This window comes from Triticum aestivum, chromosome 5B, assembly GCF_018294505.1.
Source record: "Triticum aestivum cultivar Chinese Spring chromosome 5B, IWGSC CS RefSeq v2.1, whole genome shotgun sequence".
Lineage (NCBI taxonomy): Eukaryota > Viridiplantae > Streptophyta > Magnoliopsida > Poales > Poaceae > Triticum > Triticum aestivum.
Window position 1 is genome coordinate 581,389,137 of NC_057807.1, and position 16,333 is coordinate 581,405,469.

The 16,333-nt window shown below is 43.8% G+C and overlaps 2 protein-coding genes across 11 annotated transcripts; both read left to right on the forward strand.

The window, feature by feature from the left end:
* The first annotated feature begins 1,652 nt into the window (after window positions 1-1,652).
* On the forward strand, window positions 1,653-6,973 carry LOC123113381 (disease resistance protein Pik-2). Its single transcript, XM_044534600.1, has 4 exons — window positions 1,653-1,930; window positions 2,638-3,650; window positions 4,047-6,048; window positions 6,154-6,973. The coding sequence occupies exons 2-3, from the start codon at window positions 2,656-2,658 to the stop codon at window positions 5,713-5,715; spliced, it is 2,664 nt and encodes an 887-aa protein (XP_044390535.1). The 5' UTR covers window positions 1,653-1,930; window positions 2,638-2,655; the 3' UTR covers window positions 5,716-6,048; window positions 6,154-6,973.
* Window positions 6,974-7,704: 731 nt separating this feature from the next.
* Window positions 7,705-15,895, forward strand: LOC123113382 (RGS domain-containing serine/threonine-protein kinase A). 10 transcript variants are annotated; one of them, XR_006455997.1, is made up of 14 exons: window positions 7,710-8,281; window positions 9,209-9,638; window positions 9,772-10,396; window positions 10,705-10,745; window positions 10,826-10,894; window positions 11,264-11,364; window positions 13,052-13,130; window positions 13,876-13,974; window positions 14,036-14,104; window positions 14,237-14,286; window positions 14,374-14,455; window positions 14,688-14,757; window positions 15,025-15,119; window positions 15,202-15,892. XR_006455997.1 is itself a non-coding variant. In XM_044534601.1 (13 exons), exons 1-13 carry the CDS (start codon window positions 7,752-7,754, stop codon window positions 15,321-15,323), a joined length of 2,427 nt encoding a protein of 808 aa, XP_044390536.1. In that variant the 5' UTR covers window positions 7,710-7,751; the 3' UTR covers window positions 15,324-15,890. The 10 variants fall into 10 exon arrangements, 2 of the variants coding, with proteins under 2 accessions (XP_044390536.1, XP_044390537.1); XM_044534601.1 differs by lacking the exon at window positions 14,688-14,757 and having other exon boundaries at window positions 14,374-14,490; window positions 15,202-15,890; XM_044534602.1 differs by lacking the exon at window positions 14,688-14,757 and having other exon boundaries at window positions 7,713-8,281; window positions 15,202-15,889.
* Window positions 15,896-16,333: the final 438 nt, after the last annotated feature.

A 16,333-nucleotide genomic window follows, 5' to 3' on the forward strand; every position in this document is an offset into this window, starting at 1 on the left:
GCTTACCATACCATGGGATCGTTTGATCCCTCTCGGTACATCTTCTACGCTTTGTGTGATGATCAACTTGATTCACTCTTTGACTTAGTCTTGATCAACCTCTCACATGACCAATCTTTAGGTAATTCCTTGAATGGCACCTTGGTCGTCACAAACTCTCCTTGAAACCAACAAATGGACTCCAAGAAAAGCCTATGGACAAATCCTTCAAATAAAACTCAAGGCAACCATTAGTCCATAGAGATTGTCATCAATTACCAAAACCAAATATGGGGGCACCGCAAGTTTTTTCAGTTGATTTTTTAAAACTTGGTCAAATATTGATACACTTGACTTTTCAAAACAAAGTATGTACTATACTTTAGAACTGAGGGAGTATTAATTAGCATATGGTTCCACACCTAAGGAGCACGGTCTCTAACTGAATTTAATTGGCACTAAAACAATAAGAGAAAATGCTAAATAGGTTTTTCTATGAAGATAATTTGGTTAATTGTCACCGGGTCGCTTATGTACTCAGCTAATCATGCCTTATTAATGAATCGGTAATGTTACATTCAAATGAAAACTAAGATCAATCCCTTTTACTATTATTTCTTGATCCTCCCATTTTTGTCTCTTCCTCTTAGACGCCGCTATAAATATGATTCATTCCCTTTCCTGTCGTTAGTCAGTGCAAAGCATTGCATTTATTTTAAATATGTTCTTTCTATTTTGCTTCTAACTACACATCTAAATGATCAATATTTATAACCAGAAGCCATATACTTTGGTGCAGTGTTGCAACTTCCAAATATTTCTTACTTCCAATACCCTTTTACCGTTATTGCAGACCCATTATTGTCGGTGTTCTGTATTATTTGACCAAGGTAAGTTATGAAATATTGATTGGTCAAATCTTAGAGTTGTATGATTATTGTAGATGGATACTACAATCAGAAGCCTCGGTTACGCATATCATAGTTTTGAATTAGTTTTGTAGATGAATATTACCACGTTCATCCAATACTATGGTTAACACTGCAGGTCCGGGATATGCGTGACGCCTACCACTACTTTGGATATATTTCTGACAGTACTGCTAACATATCATTTTTGTGAAGAACAATAGTTGTAAAAAAACTAAGTAATATCCTACCAAGTAAATGATGATTCTTAGCATCCGGATATATCCTGCAATGCAATAAAGGGTGTTCTCACCCCAAAACTATGGAAGCCAGAACACAAAAGGCCCATGAAGTAAACAACAACTCCCGACCCATAAATAAAGCAGCAAGAAATCTATTCATAAATTAACAATCAAGTAAATAAATGATAGAAAAGTAGAACGGTACAGCAAGGCGAGCGTATGCTTCTAGGTAGTGTATTAATCACGGAGATAATAGAGACTAGAGAACGGGGACGAGCAGAAGAGGAGAACAGAGAGAACGAGACAAAGGTGAGATTGAGCCGTTTCTGTGCATATCACAGTGACCGCTACAGCGCACTCTGACCCGTGCACCGCACGCACGTTCTACCACCAGGCCCACCTGCCAGAGACCACTCACACCCAGGGACGATCGGGTCCCACCGATCTACACGCTGTCACGGCAACACCACAGACTCCGTCAAAGTTGGAGGCGTGACGGAGAGCGGTGGGTTTCGAAATTTTGGGGAATCGCGCCCCACACCATTCGCCCTCCCCGTTCCCATTCCACCCCGCGCGAAACGCAGGGAGAGAAACCCTAGGCTCGTCGGCGAGCGCGGCGACGGCGAGGAACAAGGTGGGGGGCGTGTGTGCCGGCGACAACGACCACCACGCGGAGACGAGCAGTACCAGCTGACCAAGCAGCGCGCGCGCGACGAGAGAAGGGGAGGAGGAGAAGGAGGGAGGGCCCGTCGGTGACGCGAGGCGGGGGCGGCGAACTGCCACATCTCCGGGAGAGAGAAGGTAATTCGCTCGCCCTGGTCTCCAATTCGTCTCACGAACGGCAGGGAGAGGGGGGAGAGTGGGGGCAGGGGCGTTTCGCCCACGCCGCGTCGTCATCTTCATCGACGAAGGGAGGCTGGGAGAGGAGGCTAGGGGTGGCCGGAGTCGGGGGAGGGGGGATCCAGGGTCGAGGTCGCCGGGGGAAATAGTCGCGCGCGGAGCCCTGCGTGCAAATTTCGCACCCCGCTCTTCACACATCGAGGGTCTCACGGGGAACGTTTTTTCAGGCAAGTTTGTTCAGGTAGGTGCGGCGTTTTTTTCCCAATTCACAGACGCTGGCCCTTAAGCAGCTCTTTTTGTCCCCTGATGAACAGGCAAGTTCGCAGAGGCAAGTGCAGGGGGGCAAGTTTGAACAGATGCAAGTGTAAGAGGACATTTGTTTAGAGGAGAGATCAGGCAATACTGACAATAGGAGAGGATCCCCTCAGGCAATAGAGTAGTGCATCATTAGGCAATTCCGTGTTAAAAACGCCGCAATTCTGCACATAAATAGAGTAGTGTATCATTAGGCAATTCTGTGTTAAAAACGCCGCAATTCTGCACATACTGTATGTAGTCTCTAGCATGTTGTTCTCTGTTTCTGTATGAAATGGGTGTCTCTAGTATGCTTCTCTGTTTCTGCACATTTTTGTCTTGCTTCCAGTCTCACCCAATTGCTGCTTGTACAGCAAAATCGCAAATCGGCGATGGATCTGGTGGCGGCGGGGCGCGGCGAGGCCATCAAATGGCTCCTGAACAAACTCGGGGCGCTGCTTGCTGAGGACTACACTTTGACCCGAGGCGTCCGTCGCGACATACAGTACATCACCGACGAGCTCGGCGCTATGCAGGCGTTCATTGGCGACCTCTTCTGCATGGAGCCCCACGGCCACGACCTCCTGACAAGGGATTGGCTCAAGCAGATCCATGAGGTCACCTACGACGTCGAGGACTGCGTCGACGACTTCGCCCACCGGCTGCATCACAACCCCACCACCGATCTTTGCTGCTACTCGTTTACCGCCTCCAAAGTCTATGAGGTCTGGACGTGGTGGCCTCGCCACGAAGTAGCTTCTACTTTATCTGAACTCAAGATGCGGGTGCAGCAAATCGGTGAGCGGTGCATCCAGTGCAGCTTCGACAACCCAAAGACCAGCAGCGACAGGCCTGGTGAAGCTGCCATTGGGTTCAACGCTGCAGAGAATCAGCAGACAAGGCTTGCGCTTGATAGAACCAAGACACCCGTGGGAGTTGAAAGGGACATGGAGATGCTTGGGAAATGGATGCTGACAGCTGAGGGGCCGGCAGAGACCATTGCACAGCAACTTCCAAGCAATAGCACCGTTGTCCCTGTGGAAGAACCTAATGCAGATCCAACAAACCATGGTGTGCTGTGCATAGTCGGATTGGCAGGGGCCGGCAAGACCACAATAGCCAGATCATTATATGAAAACTTCAGTGATCAGTTTGACCGCAGGGCGATGGTCACAGTGTCACAGAAATCTGATGTAGAGGCAGTACTAAGGAGTATACACTACCAGATCATGCCACAGGTTAGAGAAGGTACCAGGCAGCAGCGGTGGTGGGACACATCTCATGGTAGTATTGGGGGCAGCACCTTGAAGAAAGCATGTGATAGACTACAAACGTTGAAACTTCAAAAACTCAAGAAAGAGCTTAAGGAGCACTTAGAGAAATACAGGTATAACATCCATCAAGTGGTCCTTTGTGTAGCTCATCACTATGCTTTCTATGCATATTACATGAAAGCATCATCGAATTGCATAAACTAGTCTTCACATGATTTACATCAGTTTTTTTTTATGTTATTTGAATTCAAGTTAGTCCTGGAAACAGCCTCTTACAGAAATGTAGGGAAAGGCTGCGTACTATAGACCCAAAGTGGTCGGACCCTTCCCTGGACCCTGCGCAAGCGGGAGCTACATGCACCAGGTTGCCCTTTTTTTTTATTTGAATTCAAGTTGAACAAGATAATTTTTTGCTAGATATGTACTTTCATTTCACTCTTTGTTATTCCAACACTTCATTTACATTGTTTAAAAGTGACTCATCTTGTTATCTTTTCTTCTCATGGCAGTTACCTGCTCGTGCTGGATGATGTTTGTTCTACTGATATGTTGGAGCTGATAAAGAAGTCACTGCCTAAAAGTGAGAAAGGTAGCAGAGTAATTGTTACGTCAAGGTTCCAGGCTGTTGCCAGTGCTTCTGTAAGGAATAAAGGTGATTATCTTTACAAGGCTGTAATCCTCAGCACGGACAAATCTGAAGAATTATTTATGGACATCATGGCTGAAGCTAAAGGTTGCCAGGAACAGCAAGATAAGAGCAAAATTATACCTGAACACTGGGAAATGTGCATGAGGCTGCCATTGGCGATAGTTATCATGGCTGGATATGTTGCCTGCAACCCTCATATTTCTGACTGGAAACAAGTTTTTAAGGATCTGGTACCAGACTATCTGAAACCTCTTTCCCATGATGGATTAATGTGCATTATTGATAATTGCTATTTTGATATGCCACTTGAGATCAAAAGATGCTCTCTATATCTCAGTATATTTCCAAGCGGTTCGCAAAATAGCAGGAAACGCCTCTTAAGAAAATGGATCTCAGAAGCTCTTGTCAGTGAGAAACAAGGATTGAGCGTAGAAGAGGTCGCAGAAACATGCTTCAATCATTTGATAAAGAGACAGATAATTCGAGCTGTGAAGCACAGTAGCAATGGAAAGGTGAAGACCTATGAAGTTCATCACATGATACATGAGTATCTTGTGTGCAAGGCGGGTGAAGAAAATTTTCTCACTGTGGTTGGTGGCCAGTGGTTGGTGGCACCGCCCAGTAATATGGTTCGCCGTTTGTCACTTCAGAGTGATGGTTTGAAGACTGAGAGTGCAAAAAATAACATGAACCTATCCCATGTGCGATCGTTGAGCGTATTTGGTACTTTGAATGGGTTGCTTTCCAAGCCACAAAAGTTGAGAATTGTGCAACATTTGGATCTTGAAGGCTGTACAGATTTCAAACAAGAACACACAAAAGTTGTTTGTGAACTTTTTCTTCTCAAGCACCTCAGCCTCCGCAGAACAGACATCACAAAGCTTCCTAAAGAGATAGGGAAACTTCAGTATTTAGAGACCCTTGACATCAGGGAAACTGGTATTACAAAGTTACCCAAAACTATTTGCCAGCTGGAAAAGGTGAAGAATATACTTGGCGGGAACAAAAAGACACGGAAGGCATTGAAGCTTCCTGTGGATATGAAGAAGAAGCCAATAAAATCCCTCTGTGTACTGTCAGGCATCGAAATTGTCGAAGGACCATCTTCAGTAGCAGATATCCGTCAGCTGACCAAGCTGAGGAAGCTTGTAATCTACAAGTTGAACATCAAGAATGAGGGTAAACTTTTCGATGAATTGAGGTTCTCCATTGAAGATCTTTGTGGCTACTCGCTCCAAACCCTTGTAATTGATGATGGGTCTGCTGGTTTTCTCAGCTCATGGGGTTGTCTCTCCTCCCCGCCCAATTTTCTGAATGCCCTTGAGCTGTCTTGCAAACTGCAGGCGAAAGTGGTTAATCTCCCAAAATGGATCATTGAACTGGACGCACTGACAAAGCTAACCCTCTCAGTCGGGATGCTTAGCTCAGATGCTTTGGTGCAACTTAGCCAGCTGAGGAAGCTGTTCTCTCTCACATTTTCTCTTGATGACGCAGAACAGGGTCTAGAATCGGAAGCCACTTGCAGATAGATCCAGCTTCACTTGGAGCATCCTAACATTACCATGATGATCATAGTTCACCCTGGTGGTTTCGAGAGTCTGAAGCTTCTTCGTTTTTCTGCTCCTTACGTGCCAAAATTGGTGTTTCTGGAGAAGGCTACACCGAACCTCGAAAGGCTTGATCTGCGGTTCTTTGCTTTTGAGGGAGTTGACGGCATAGAACACCTTAAGGTTCTGAAAGAGTTGCACTTAAGTTTACAGAACAATGGAAGTCAGGGTACCAAAAAGATAATACAACAGATTTCAAATGAAGCATGGCAATGTGAGAATGGACCAAAGTTGATTGTTGATCAGTACCATTAGGTAGGCAAATTTCAGTTTTCATATCATCTTAACTTCTGTTCTTCATATCCTTCTGTCTAGCTATATGGGTGAACATCACGTTGACAAAATTTTGCTTCTCATCAGTGCCTATGGATGCGTGCTCAGCAAGGAACTACAACTGAGTGAACCATGCCTGGTGGTGGTGGATAGGGCTGCACTTCCGATTACATGACTGCTTCCGTCCTCTGTTAATCTCTACATCAGTTTCTGTTAGGAGTTTGTGTGGATAACTTCTTGTGCTTCATGTGAAGCCAATGCTTCTTGCCTTGTCCGTATGAGCTTTTGTGTACCGTGCGGTTCTTGATAATGAAAATACAGGCTGAGCCCTTGGATCTGAGGAGGAAGTAACTTCTTTTACTTAGGAGGAGAATGTGGCGTTTGCTGATGAGGTAGTGCCATAGTGTGGTGGCGAATGGTGATACAGATTTTGTTCTTAGTTGCATGGTGTGATGTGAAACTTGATAATGCTTTTTGTTCTTTGCTTGAGTATGAGAAGGGATACAACAGCTGCTTTTAGAGAATTTTGAAGGTAATAAATGCTTGGTGCTCTCAGAATAGAACAGCAGATGGATCAAAACAGAGTAAAATGCTTGATTTCCCCGTGGTACCGTAAAGAAGCCGCAGGTAATTAATTTGATGACTGGTTGCATGGCTTAGATGTTGTGGTGTGGCAATCGCCGATTGTGTGACCATTCCTATTTTCCTGCTTCTTTGCGCTGCTGTTTTGGTGTTGGATTCTTGAAGTCTGCAGACTTGCTATTGTTCACAGGCTGCCCATTGGACAGCCATCATTCTGTCCTTGTTGATACTTGTTAATGTTAGTGTATCTGTACTCTCTCTCAAAAAAAAGTTAATGTTAGTGTATCCTGTAACATGTTGAAAGCACGTGCGTGAGATGTGTGCATTTGCAACAAATCCTTGCGATGATATATTAGTATAAGAAGATTTGCATGTTCCTATGGTGACACTCTGCAGGGTTTTTGCTGCATCCTGAAGCTGCTCTGCTCGTTCTATCCACGCCACGGTAGGATTTGCTGTGCATCATGGTGGCTTCTCAGTTTTTGTGGCAGTTTTGGCTACTGCTGCTTGTCTGCCTTTTTTTTAATCAAAATAAATAAAATTGTTGAAGTGTTAGTACTGGAGAGTGGAAAGACGATTGCAGCGGATGGTTGGCTTCCGCATTGACACACGCAGTTATGCAGGACGTACATATAAACAGTTTTCTGAGTAACTCGGTCAAAGTTTGTTTTTCAGAAAATCCATACGCGATCGTCACCAGAGGCATTGTTACTAGCATAATCATTCGAGGGGTACTTCTTTATACTCGAATGATTCTTCGACTTAGCGACGAATTTAGACGAACGCTACCACTCCCTCCGTCCGAAAAAGCTTGTCCCAAGCTTGTTTTTCAAATGAATGTATCTAACACTAACTTGGTGCTAGATACATCCATTTGAGGGACAAACTTTTTCGGACGGACGGAATGCTAGTACTGTAATTGACATGTCTCGAACCGGCCGCATTCTATGAGCATTCTTTTCACATCATTATCTCTCTACGAGGTCGAGTAGGAACAAACGGAAATTTGGTTGGGAACTGGGGATCGTCCGCTGGCGGCACAAGTTGACCTGCCTACGGCCTACCCGATCGGAGGCGGGCAGACACGACAGATCGCCTCCGCAATGCGAGGAAAACAACATGGAACACAACAGAACAGAACAGAAGAGAACAGCACAGAAGAGGTGATTTCAGTTTCCAAGAGGATGAGGCAGCACCGCACCGCAGCAGCTAGCGCGGGTGGGATGTCAGGCATGGCGCCACGCCACGCCGCGCCGCCCGCCTCCCTCCATTATGTCAGGCGTGAGCCCATCCGTTGTTGGCCTCTGCCTAGGTCTTCTCCCCGCAGCTCGCTCTCTCACGAAGCCGGCTACAGAGGGGCGATGGAGGTGGACGAGCTGCTGAGGAAGATACGGGAGCTGGAGCAGGGGCAGGCCGAGCTCGTGCGGGAGATTGGCAGGCTCGCACCGGGGCCCCGCCGCCGCCCCCGCCCCGCGTTCTCGTCGCGGCGCGCCGTCGCCGCGCTCCCGGACCCGTCGCCGCGGCCGCTTCGCGACAACCGCGCCAGGCTCTCCGACAGGCACTGCCACTGGATACTGCAGTCGCTGGGCCAGGCCGTGCACATCATCGCGCCCGACGGCAAGCTCCTCTACTGGTGAGACACGCTCCTTGGCTTGGTTTGGTCGCGCATGCATGGTGCCCACCAGGTGTTCGATCAAAATGCTGAACCAGTACTGTTACTATGAATAGCTTCAAGTGTAGGATGTGGTGCTTTTTTGGCTATATTCAGTTGTGTGATCCTGCCCACCGAGTGAAAATGTGTTGCTGGGACCTGCATGGAGGCTGAAATGCTAGCTCAGAACTTAGTTTGGGCTGCACAGATCTCTTGTGCTGCTACAAGGATGTAACTAATGGCCTTTCCCTTGAGGTTATATTGAGCTAGTAGTCCTGTGTGCATTAGCTTTATGTGGTAGAGGATTCTGTGGCTTTACCGGGTGGAAAGCGGTTGCTAAATTCAGAAATGGATGTCCAGCCTCTAGCTTCTCCTGGTGATCACACTGGGATGTTGTATGGCATTGACCTGCTTAGCATCAACTCATCCTATGTAGGTATGGTAATAACTTAAGTTAGGTTTGTTCAAGATAGACCGCTAAAATTTGAACATGATGATTCTTTGCATGATTGCATCAGTTAGTGAGCATTATTTTTTATTCTGGTGTTGGTAAGCAAACTTGACCCACAAAAACTGTACAAACGTTGAAGCATCATGTCTGCTTTAAAGATCTACGTTATCTCAGATTGGTTGGAATAATTTGCCAACACTATACCCATGCCACATATTTGGTGGACCTTAGTTATGATGGTGCATACCTATCAGGCATTTTTTTTGTGTGAATGGATATAATTTTTTGGTCTCTGATTCACTTTGCTATATGATTCCAGTTTTGAAATTTCTTACAAGACTGTTTGAGAAGTTATGCTGTTTTTCTAGCAAGAAGAACGTGTAGTGAAAATGTTGCCATTCTGTTCGATCATATGAAGCGTCTTTTTACCAAACTCTTACCTTTGTACTGTAACCTAGGAACCGGTATGCTGAGCATATGTATGGCTATTCTGCATCAGAAGCAATTGGCCAGGATGCCATTGAGTTAATTGTTCATCCTACAGACTATGATGCTGCAACCGTCGTTATCCAGAATATATTTATGGGCAAGTGTTTTAGAGGAAAGTTTCCTGTTAAAAACAAGTCAGGAGAGAGGTTCTTTATTGTTGTCCATAACACTCCTTTATATGATGACGATGGTAGCTTGATTGGCCTCATATGTGTCTCGCTTGATGTACGGACACTGCAGGAGATATTTAGTCCTTCAACCACAGAGAAATCCTATCAAAGTTCATCAAAGCCCCATTTTCATGTTAACAACCGGCCTAAAAGTGGTTCACAAAACAAAGGTTCTTTTGACTCCCAGCAACCTCTTCAATCTGCTATCACCTCCAGGATAACAACTTTTGTAAGTCGCATTTCTAAGCAAACAGAAGAAAGAATTACAGTGTTTAGTTGTAATGGAGTGATTATCTTCCTGATATTTGTTGATAATTTATTTCCTAGTGTATTCTCTTTCTGATTTTTCAATAACAACACAGGCCACCAAGCTTACAAGTAGAGTCCGTTCTCGGATAAGGACGGGTCAGAATTGTGAGAGACGGTGTGCTAGTGGCTGTGAGGATCAGTATTCTGAACATGATGTCAGGGCGGACCTCACATCAAGTGAGGCAAGCACCCTGAATGGGGATGTACGGTATGGCGCTTTTGTTGCTGAAGAGAAATCCCCTGGGGAGTTGAGCAAAACAAATATCGATGATTCAGGAGAAGGAAAAGTAGGGTTTCACAAAATGTTTAGTTCAAAGGCCGAGGTATTGCTGGCCAAGAAGGGGATATCCTGGCCTCGGAAAGGGCGTGAAAATGATGGGGGTTCTGGGAAGAGTAACATACCCTCAACACATTTACATGATAAGCAAGCGAATGACCAGAGTCATCAGAGAGTTCCAGTTGTACAGTCTATCATAATTCCAGACTGCCAAGACACTAAATACGCCCACTCAAGCAAATATGAGTTCTCAGGTTCCTGGTGGACTTTTAACAACACCAGTAGTATCAGCAGCACAAGTACTATTGGCAGTCCTATCGAGAGAGTGGATTATGAAGCGGACTGCTTAGATTATGAGATTCTGTGGAAAGATCTGCTAATTGGAGAACAAGTAGGCCAAGGTAGTTATCCTCCCTTTGCAATTACTCCATCTTTCTGGACACGTCTTGTTCTGGTGAATCAGTCCTGTTCTGGGCGACCACTTGTTATTCTCCATTTTCCACGAAAAAACGTCCAAAATGAAGGAAGGTTACTTTAACACGCATAAGACATGTGCATGCACTTATTTACTACTGAAATTTTATGTAAATTTTCAAATAGAATTAGTAAGAAATGCCTATTCTTGAACAGATGTATGCAAGGCGGGCGTCGCCCGCTTCTGTAAGAGAGACCACTCATTTTGTACTATTGTCGTGTTTGATTCATGCAGGTTCTTGTGGAACAGTGTATCATGCTTTGTGGTATGGTTCGGTATGTATGTTCTGTTGCGTGGTTATGAATTTAGCTTTACATCTTAATAATCAATTCTCAATTTTTTTCCCGTTTTGTAGGATGTGGCAGTTAAATTATTCTCCAAGCAGGAATATTCAGAAGAAATGATAAATACGTTCAGACAAGAGGTAGGCATTTATATACGACTGCAATTTCTGCTGACCCTCAATTGCTGATGAAATTGAGTATTATGTCAATGGAACTGCATTATATCTACTGTCTTATTGAATCAGATACTCCAGTGCAAAAACTAATTCCAGATTACGGTTGGACCCTGTGATGTTTGCGGAACCCATAATTGCTATTTTTCTATTCTGTGTTGTTGTTCATGTGGGTAACTATGAAGAAGATGATGCAGTGTTAACAAAATTTCACTATGTTGATTTCTTTTGTAGGATATCAATTGGTAGTACATTGATAACTTTCTTAACCATGTTCTTGTGATTCCTTTTCCATAATTGTGGCCATGACCATACTTGTGTCCATCATATGTGTAGGTATCACTGATGAAGAAACTCCGACATCCCAGTATAATACTTTTCATGGGTGCAGTTGCATCAGAGGAACGACTTTGTATTGTTACAGAATTCCTCCCACGGTAGGCTATATGTCCCACATGTTTGTTTCTGTGGTTGTTAAATATTTTTTCCTTTACTTGGTGGAAGACAAGCATTATGCAGTCCATTTTTTCTACCATATTTATGATCTGGGACCATAGAAACAACAGTAGAATTCATATCATTTACCAAGGGGTTCTCAGCAGTCTATGCCCCGGTTTGAAATATAAGTGGTTCTTGATGGTCACTGATCTGTAGCAAGCTGGGGTTGAAAAGATGGGGTCTGTTTCGCAAAAAATGTAAGTTCTGTTGAGGAATTTCAGACAAGACGGTCCTTGTGGGGCTCGAAAGTGGAGCTAGTAGATGTAACTAATTAAGGATGAGAGTCAAGGATTCCTTCCTTCACCCCAACATGGCTGCCTCTCATATTTACTTTTGTTCCTTCTCTCGTTTGGGCTCAGAAGTGGAGGTGGTAGATGTAACCAATTAAGGATGAAACCAAGGATTTTGTTGACCTTTCCTCAACCCCACGTGGCTGCCTCTCATAGTTTCTTTTGTACCTTCTCTCATATATTTGGAATGATCCTCTTCAGAAATCCACCATCCAAACTTTGATCATAAACCAGTGGGCTACACAACTTGAGTCAAAATGAGCTTCTTGGCCTTATATTCCATCACCATAATTCTACTGCCCTTGAGTTGTGTTTATGTAATCCATGCGAAGTTTATGTTCGGACCCGTACTTTGCAGAGTCACTTTCTTGGAAGACATCTCAGATAAATATGAAAGAGAAATACTCCCTCCGTTTCAAATTAGCTAGTGTATAATGTTTTGTTAGGACAAACCTTTGACAAACAATTACTCTATTAGTAAAAACTTTATGCGACATAAAGTTGATGTCATCAGATGTACTTGTGGTTATGATTTTGTATCACAAAAATTATATATTAACAGTGTAATTGCTAGTCAAAGGCTTGTCCTAACGAAACCTAATACTCTAGGTAATTTGAAGCGCAGGGAGAATCATGTGGACACATACCACTCGTATTATGTTGGTCTTTCCACATTAACTAATGTGCGCAAACAGAAAAGGAAGTGCAAGCGTGTCGCCCCAGGTTGGTTGTGTGCCTCTGTAAGCCTAACCCAGTTACTTGTAGTAAATGAAACTTTTCATGAATGACGCATTAGTTATCTTGGTAATCCAGTTAGACCTAAGCTTAACCATTACGGAGAGAGGGGGTTATACAGTTTTAGTTTTCTTTCATTGCAGTAGCTTTGTCTTGTTTTGTTTATTTTTCAACAGCTTATCCAGTTTGAGAAAAAAAGATAGAGCTAAACACATTGATCTTTTCCCATGGTGTTGTACTGATGCTGCAAGTTCACCTTTGTTAACCATACTTTTAAAATATTTCCAATGGTTAACAGGTGGCTCAGTGGCTGGCACAAATAGCTGTGTGATCAAGCACCCAGGCTTTATATCCACCTTCCTCTTACCGATTAAGTTGGGGCTGCTAGTACCCCCGGTTCTTTTCATTTGACAATTGAACCACTTTCCAGTGATTGCTGACTTACCACTAGGTGGACTAGTCTCTATTTTCTCTGGGTCTTGAACCATTCTGGTTATTGCAAATTGAGTTTGGGCATTCTTCTATAATAGTTTAGACTTTAGAATCTCTTGAGAGGTCAGTTTTTGTTACTTCCTCTGTATAACACAGTTCCATGTTGCAGAGGGAGTTTGTTTCAGTTGCTTCAAAAGGACACTGGCAAGTTGGATCCAAGACGTAAACTTAACATGGCCATAGACATTGTAAGTCTATTTTCTCTTGACAGCTGGTTCAGGAAGTCAAAGCCAAATACATTATAAGAAGTGAACATATTGTAGCAGAGAAACTGGATAAGCATTCTTCACCTGCATATCTCAAGAGACAATTTTAATGTATTTTTTTTAGCATCCATGTGGAAGCGAAGTTGAATTGAATGTAAAGTAAGCGATATCTGTAGCTCCATTATAGAAGAAGGAAAGAAGAAAAGAGGTGATATCCTGTACCTGCCATCTCACATGGTATCTTGAGCTATGACACACATTATGTTACCATGATCATGAGAACCTATCAGGCTATCACCAAGGTGGTGAGCAATGATGTGGGCATAGCTTAGCCCAATTAGGTAAGCGTGAGTCTAGTTATGTGATGCGTGAGTCTGTGCCTTCCTGCATGTCGGCACTGATTCGCGTGATTGTATGAATGTTATTACCTAATTAATAAAGCTCACCCTTAAAAAAATTAAGCCATATCTGTAGCTTCAGTGCATGGAAGAATGAAAGAAGGATGGAGGTGATATCATGTACCTGCAATCTAACATGGTATCTTGAGCTATCACACACATTATGTTACTAAGTAAAGATTCTATCACCAAAAGTCAATCACGATTTATGTTATTAACCCATGGAGATAAAAATGTACCTGGTATTTTGTTTGACAAGTACATTTTTTGCCCGTATGGAATCTTTCATTGCCATGTGGATTCTTAAAAACATAATTATATTGTTGCAGGCAAGGGGCATGAATTATCTTCACAGTTCCATCCCCACTATTGTGCACCGTGATTTAAAATCGTCAAACCTGTTGGTTGATAAGAATTGGACTGTAAAGGTAACTATGAAACTTAGTTCTCCATACTTCTATACTTTCTGTGCTCACTTGTTTCAATTAGGTTGCAGACTTTGGTCTTTCGCGCCTCAAACTTGAAACATTTCTGACAACAAAAGGTGGAAAAGGAACAGTAAGTACAAGCAAACTTGACTTTTGGCATCGATTCTCCAGCTAACTAGGGTGTCTTTAACTTTAACCTCCTACCAATTTTCTATATATACAAATATGCTATAAACATCTGATAGCTAGCTTCCATATCCAGCCGCAGTGGATGGCTCCAGAAGTGTTACGCAGTGAACCTTCAAATGAAAAGTAAGCTCAACATGAACACTCTTTAGCAACAGATGTTCTTGTTACCTACAGAGAATCACTCATTTCTTCCTTTTTGGTAAAATATAGGTCTGATGTATACAGCTATGGAGTGGTCCTGTGGGAGCTTGTTACTCATAAGATACCATGGGATACTCTCAATCCAATGCAGGTGTATTTTGCTATTTATTATGTATGTTTGGTTAGGTAATTAATATTCTGATTTTTCTATCAATATCTGGTGCTAACTCTGTGGTTTTGACTTCAGTGGTGCTGTTTCGCACAATAGGTGATAAAGAGTGCCAGCTTGATCTGTTTTAAAAATATACGTACTTAGATACAAGCAGTGATAATAACAAATTTAATGTTTCGTCACTTCATTATTTCCTCCATTCTCTTTTCAGTCTAGCGGCAAGATTAACACTGAGATGCTTTCGTCAGGGCTTGGTTTTCTGTTGAAGAATTGCATGAGAGGTTCTTAAAAGTTGTACTCTCCCAATGCCTAGGGCGTCATTTTCCCTTTTCACCCTTAGAAACAAGTCTTCAGATATCCCTTTTCTGGGTGTCCTAGAACCAACATTCCCTTGAAAAGTACGAGTAGCTTACTGGTGAATGGTGAATCTTTACGAAAAACTGGAATCATCACCGTTGCAGTTTAAGAAAAGAAAAAACACCTGCTTGCTTATATAAGCTTGTTAGAAGATGAGAAAATCTCTTAACGATGTGATCCCTACGTGGCAGATTATCGCAGCTGTGGGTTTCATGGATCATAGACTGGAGATTCCAAGCAACATGGACCCTCAGTGGGCATCGATCATCGAGAGTTGCTGGGACAGGTACATTGTTACTGTCTTGCGCACTGCTCCATAACTGGTTCCCGGTGCCGCTAAAGGGTTATCCTTCCTTTTCCGTGAGCAGCGACCCGCAGCGTCGCCCTTCGTTCCAAGAGCTCCTGGAGAGGCTCCAGGACCTGCAGAAGCAGTACATCGTGCAGGCTCGGACACGGCGTGAAGCTGCTGGGAAAGGTGCTGGAAAGATGAGCGCTGAAGATTGCTAGCTTCGTTTCCTGAGGGGGGTGCACTGAAGCTGTCGTTTTCAGTATGGTTGGTTCGTTTGGCCGAGAGCTGAGAAGGTCGAGGTATGTTTTCCATGTCACTTCCCATAGGAGGAGCGATGGCCGGCCCAAGCAGGGATGTACTGTGTGTACGTACTCTCTTTTTTTCTTTTTTTTGCGGGGTGTACTTGTGTAGTACTCAAATCGTTAGCTGAAGCTTTGGGGTTGCAGTTTGTTTGTTTGTTTCAAGGGAGGGAGGGTGGAGGACACGTGTGACATGAGATGAGACTTCCAGTAACGCATATAGTTTGTCTCAACCCGTAATGGGCTATGTACTATGTGAAATGTTGTTTTTCTTTTCTAGGGAGCATTTTACTGAAACTCAATGTTGCATGAAGCTGACACACATGGCCAGGGGGGATCAAAACAGCCTGAAGACGAGTCATGAGAGTATGTAGGGCCTCTTCGTTTCGCAGGATTAGAAAAACTGACGGTTTTCTTCTAAAACATTTGAGCTGATGGAAAATTCCCCGTGAAGACACGGCGCGAAAAAATGTTCGGTAGATTTGTACAGTGAGAAAAACTTCGGCCTGTATGCGTTTCCTGTGCTATATATATATATATAATAGCAGGAGCTCTTGCTTTACACACCCGGAAAAGGCAAAGCAGCGGGCGAATCTGAGGATCAGAGCCGGTAACAATGCGCGCCACTTTGGGCGGTTCCGCTTTCCAGCATCCATCCATCCATCTTTCTGGGACGTGAGGGCGCGTCACCATCGCTCAGAATGTTTCGGAGCAGTATTCAAAAGCTCGATCCATCTATCCATCCGTCCATCATCTTTCTTGGCAACAATAAACAATGGTTTCTCTCTCCAAAGGAGAAAGAAAGAAAGGCTGTTATCTTAAGGTGCAAGCCAGGGCGGGATCTATCTTTGGCGATGCCGCCCACCACCGGCCGGCCGGATTTCTTTCTTTCTGCCTCCAGGGAAAAGCTTC